The 5,504-nt window shown below is 38.8% G+C and overlaps 1 protein-coding gene across 1 annotated transcript; it reads right to left on the bottom strand.

Moving 5' to 3' along the window:
• Nucleotides 1-2,546: 2,546 nt before the first annotated feature.
• LOC140889822 (uncharacterized) lies at nucleotides 2,547-5,048 on the bottom strand. The gene is made up of 2 exons (XM_073297551.1): nucleotides 4,837-5,048; nucleotides 2,547-2,904 (listed from the first exon to the last, which is right to left on the bottom strand). The coding sequence occupies exons 1-2, from the start codon at nucleotides 5,046-5,048 to the stop codon at nucleotides 2,547-2,549; spliced, it is 570 nt and encodes a 189-aa protein (XP_073153652.1).
• Nucleotides 5,049-5,504: the final 456 nt, after the last annotated feature.

Here is a 5,504-nt window from a genome sequence, read left to right as displayed (position 1 = left end):
AGATGAAGAAGGAGGAGGAGTTCCAGTAGCTAAAGAGGAGTCATGAGATGGAGATCCAGAAATTGAAGGAGGAGATGGAGTCTTCCCAAGCTAAGACATAATAGGAACACCAAGAAGAACTAACCCGAGAGAGATCATCCTTTAAGGAAGAATTCCTTAAATCTGAGGAGTTCAAAGAGATTTGCGGTCCCAAGGCATTTCGATACTTGGACATGGGCTTCACGGGTGCCGTGAAGCAGTTCAAGGACAATGGATACCCTCCTCCAGGAGCCTCCACCGATTTCATCAGCCTTAGAGATCTTTTGGCGAGCCTTCCATCGAATATCTAGGCTCATGTTGATTTATTTATGTTTTGTTATCATCGCCATGGATGATACGCGCCTTTAGGCGGTTATTTTATCATGATAAAAACTGTTTTATCTTCCGTCTTTACTTTAGACATGCAAGTATGACCTGTATGACTTTTATGTTTCATCATTTTGCGTCGCAATATTCATGGACATATGAACTTCCTCCTCTTGCTTTTCTTGCATGTATAAATTTTCTTCATTTGCAATTGTTAATTTTCACATGGCACACCGCATACTACAACATTAATTCTAACCTCCAACCCTCAAACTCCTCTACTAGGTTATAACCTTAGTAGAAAAAATATAATTTTCAACCTCCAACCCTCAAACTCCTCTACTAAGTTATGACCTTAGTAGAAAAAATATAATTTTCAATCTTCAACCCTCAAACTCCTCTACTAGGTTATTACCTTAGTAGGAAAAATATAATTTTTAACCTCCAACCATCAAGCTCCTCTACTAGGTTATAACCATAGTAGGAAAAATATAATTTTCAACCTCCAACCCTAAAACTCCTCTACTAGGTTATGACCTTAGTAGGAAAAATATAATTTTCAATCTCCAACCCTCAAACTCCTCTACTAGGTTATAACCTTAGTAGAAAAAATATGATTTTCAACCTCTAACCCTCAAACTCCTCTACTAGGTTATGACCTTAGTAGGAAAAATATAATTTTTAACCTCCAACCCTCAAGCTCCTCTACTAGGTTATAACCTTAGTAGGAAAAATATAATTTTCAACCTCCAACCCTCAAACTCCTCTACTAGGTTATGACCTTAGTAGGAAAAATATGATTTTCAACCTCCAACTCTCAAGCTCCTCTATTAGGTTATAACCTTAGTAGGAAAAATATAATTTTCAACGTCCAACCCTCAAACTCCTCTACTAGGTTATAACCTTAGTAGGAAAAATATGATTTTCAACCTCCAACCCTCAAGCTCCTCTACTAGGTTATAACCTTAGTAGGAAAAATATGATTTTCAACCTCCAACCCTCAAGCTCCTCTACTAGGTTAGTAGGAAAAATATGATTTTCAACCTTCAACCCTCAAGCTCGTCTACTAGGTTATGACCTTAGTAGGAAAAATATGATTTTCAACCTCCAACCCTCAAGCCCCTCTACTAGGTTATAACCTTAATAGGAAAAATATGAATTTCAACCTCCAACCCACCTAAGTAGGAAAAATATGATTTTCAACCTCCAGCCCTCAAACTCCTCTACTAGGTTATGACCTTAGTAGGAAAAATATGATTTTCAACCTCACACCCTCAAACTCCTCTACTAGGTTATGACCTTAGTAGGAAAAATAAGATTTCATGCTTCGGACTACATATACTTAGAGTTCACATAATCTAGGAACCCATGCAAAGCACCATTCATTTTTATAACAGAACAACATATATTACTTCAAAACGAGAAATTGATTTCATTGAACTTGAAATGCTTGCAAAAGCGATAATTCAAAACGAGATACATCAGTAGGTAAATTAAGGATAATATTTTCTAAGATGATAGGCGTTCCAGGGCCTCTTCAAAGCTTTGCCATGTGTATCCTCCAAGTAGTAGGATCCCGAGCTAAGCTTTTCAATGACTTTAAAAGGACCATCCCACTTCGGGTTCAATTTCCCTCTTTGCTCCTCTTGCACCTTTTTTAAGATCAAATCACCCACTTGAAAGTTTCTCTGGACAACTCGATGGTTATAAGCTTGAGTCATACGATTTTTGTAAGCTTCCAACCGAATTGTTGTAGCCTCCCTCTTCTCTTCCACCAAATCCAAATCAGTAAATCTCCTTTCTCCATTATCTTCATCATAAAACATGACCCTAGCTGATTCCATCCCGATTTCCACCGGCAACACCGCTTCATTACCATAAACCAAGCTGAAGGGAGTTTCCTTGGTTCCTTCTCTAGGTGTAGTTCGATATGCCCACAAGACACTTGGAAACTCATCTACCCAATTCCCTTTTGCTTTCCCAAGTCTAGTCTTTAAGCCTTGCACCAATGATACATTTGTCACCTCCAATCGCCCATTACTTTGAGGGTAAGCCACAGATGTGAAAGCTTGCTGAATTTTCATCTCCTTACACCACGCTTGAACCTTAGCTCCTTGAAATTCTCTCCCATTATCGGATATCAGCCTCCTAGGTACCCCATACCGACACACTATATTCTTCAACAAAAATTTCAACACATCTCATTCAGTGATCCTAGCCAAAGGCTCAGCTTCTACCCACTTCGAGAAATAATCAACTTCCACCAATAAAAACTTCTTCTGAGCAGGGTCTACGAGAAAATGACCCACAATGTCCATACCCCATTGATCAAAAGGACAAGAAGAGACGATGGATTTCATCAGCTCCGCAGATCGATGTTGCAATTGATCATGTCGTTGGCAACTATCACATGATGTGACCAACTCTTGGGAACTTCCCAAGATGTTAGGCCAACAATATCCCCCCAACAAGACCTTTCTTGCCAAAGCATGGGCTCCCATATGATTCCCACAACACCCTTCATGTACTTCTCTAAGTACATAATCAGCCTCTTGATAACTTAAACATCGAAGGAGAGGTCCTGTGAATGACCTCCTATATAGCACTTCCTCAATCAATACTGAAAGAGTGGGTGCCCGGTTAGCCAACTTGTGGCTAAGGGCTTTTATGACTCTATGTAAAATAATCTTTTGTTTAATATAAATTACACTTTTATAATGGCATTGACTTTATCTTTCTTCATATTGTTATATTATGATATACTATTGTTGTTTTGATAAAGACCTTGAATATACTATAGTGTATGTAAGATGTGGTAGCACATGGGGATGGCTATCATGAAACACATCTTATAGTCACTGTATATTCTAAACTGTTCCTAGTCAATTGAGCCGTCCACAAATAAGGATAAGGATCGCTCGAGATTGAGACTAGCATTTGCAATGCCGAGTACCACGTTTCATTGGTATGGAACATAGAGATGTTCAAAGCATGCAAATGGATATTCATATGATGAATGATCGAACTACCCTATTCGGACTTTCCAAGTGGTTATCACTTATCGAGTGGATAAAGTCCGTGGTTTTGGTTGTACACCATTAGTCCTTATTACTTGAAACATCATTGAAACTCTATATGCTAGTACTGTACTTTGACTCGTTTACCGACTCTATTGGGCTCATCAGGTGTCGGGATTGGGTACAGTTACGACACATATAGGAGTCGATGCTTTGTTGTCAAGGATTCACCACATACTTGCGAGTGTGGATATCCTATGCGATCTGAGGAGATATTAGTGTGACGAATCTCTGGCCAGAGTACATGATGTGTTTTAGGTTAATGGGTTTTCCTAGTAACACATGCGATGTCACTATTTGATTTCCAAGATGTAATGCATAGTTATCGAATCTCGAACGACTCTCGATATACCAATGGTTGTTGATTCGATCGGGATATATGGATGAAGGGACCGTACTGTACGCTAACCAAAATCTACTGGTTCTTGCAGGCACTATCAGTAATACCTAGGGAATCATGGGGCGATGTTGCTAGGCGCTCTTACCATGATTCGATGGGTAAGTCGAAAATTGTTGTTCCGAGTCACAAGGAGTTGTGAGCCCACGGCTAGCTGTATTCCTGAACCATTGAGGGTTACACAAGTAATGGATTACTAAAACCCCGTAGAGATAGTTAAATTTAAAGAGTTAAATTTAATGAAAGAGAAGTTGGACTTCTTAACTAAAGGGAGTGGGATTTCCTAAAATGACATAGGGATGGACATTTTTGGAAATCACTGAATTCGGATTCAGAAAAATTATCTTGACTCTAAAAGATGCAGAAATGGTTTCTGTGCACATTGGTGAAATCAGTTTATCAATCGGAGTCACGATGAATTTTATATTAATTTCTATAACAACAGGCTTGGCTTGTTGGGCTTAAGTTATGGATTGTGGGCTTTAAGGAGTTAGAGTCCTGATACAATTATAACTAGAAATTATCTATAAATAAAGGTGTTGGGTTCGAAAATTAGACACATTGTATATTGCAATTTTCAAAAATACACTCCAGAATTTTCAAGGGGTTTTTCGAAATCCTCTGTCCCTTTTGGAGAAAATTCGACTTGTGATTTTTGTGAAAAATTACAAATCGAATTAACAGATCATATCTGTTTATTCTCTACGTAAAAATTCTGATTGATTTCTAGTGCAGTCAATCAGAGGGTTTCTGTTTTTCGTTCGTGGACCTAATTCCGGAGTTAGATCGTGACTGTCATCGGTTCCCGGGATTTACAAGAAGAGCAGATTAAATTCTGTTGGAGTCCACGATCAAGCCTTTGCTTGACGAGGTAAAAATTTAACTGTGTTTTATTTTTACTTGAACAAATTTAATCGTAAGAGTTTTGATACCCATATATGGAATCGTTCCATATAATAAAAATAAAATTTTAAACTTCCGCTGCACCGGGTATCAATTCTTAATTGATCTGAACACCGTTTTCCAACAAATACATATCTTGAACTCTTTAACTTCAACCTTCGAGCTTCTCTAGGGTCGTCGAGCAGCTTTCCTTCCTTCAAATAATTAATTATAACGACCCTCCAATCCTCCTCCGCGAGTTCAGGTATGACCGAGCTCATATGAGGTGCGAGCTCCACCTGCAATACCACATCTCTAGTTTTCCAACTCCCCATAAAACCATCCATCTTCGCCAAAGCATCTGCTCTCTCATTTTCCCTTCTAGATATCTGCTCGAAGACCACCTCCGCAAATTGTTATTTTGCTCTATCCACTTCTCGAACATACTCAATAAGCTTTTCATTTTTCACATCATATGCCCCTTCATTTGTTGTGCTACTAATTGTGAATCGGAAAAGACATGTATCTGTACAGCTCCCACACTCCTAGCCGCCCGAAGTCAGCTAAAACAGCTTCGTATTCAGCTTCATTATTAGATGCCTTGAAAATTATTTCACTGCCAATTTCATTTCCTCACCCGTAAGAGAGATCAACACCACCCCTATTCCATTGCCTTCAATAGACGATGAACCGTCAACATACACCTTCCATGGATCCTCATTTTCTAAATGAACGGTTTCGGTTAAAAAGTCGGCCAAAGCCTGTGCCTTAATAGCGGTTCTTGGCTCATATAGTATATCATA

Source organism: Henckelia pumila, chromosome 3 (assembly GCF_033568475.1).
Source record: "Henckelia pumila isolate YLH828 chromosome 3, ASM3356847v2, whole genome shotgun sequence".
In the NCBI taxonomy this organism is placed as follows: domain Eukaryota; kingdom Viridiplantae; phylum Streptophyta; class Magnoliopsida; order Lamiales; family Gesneriaceae; genus Henckelia; species Henckelia pumila.
The sequence above is the reverse complement of the archived record's forward strand: the minus strand, read 5'-3'. Positions and strand labels throughout refer to the sequence as shown.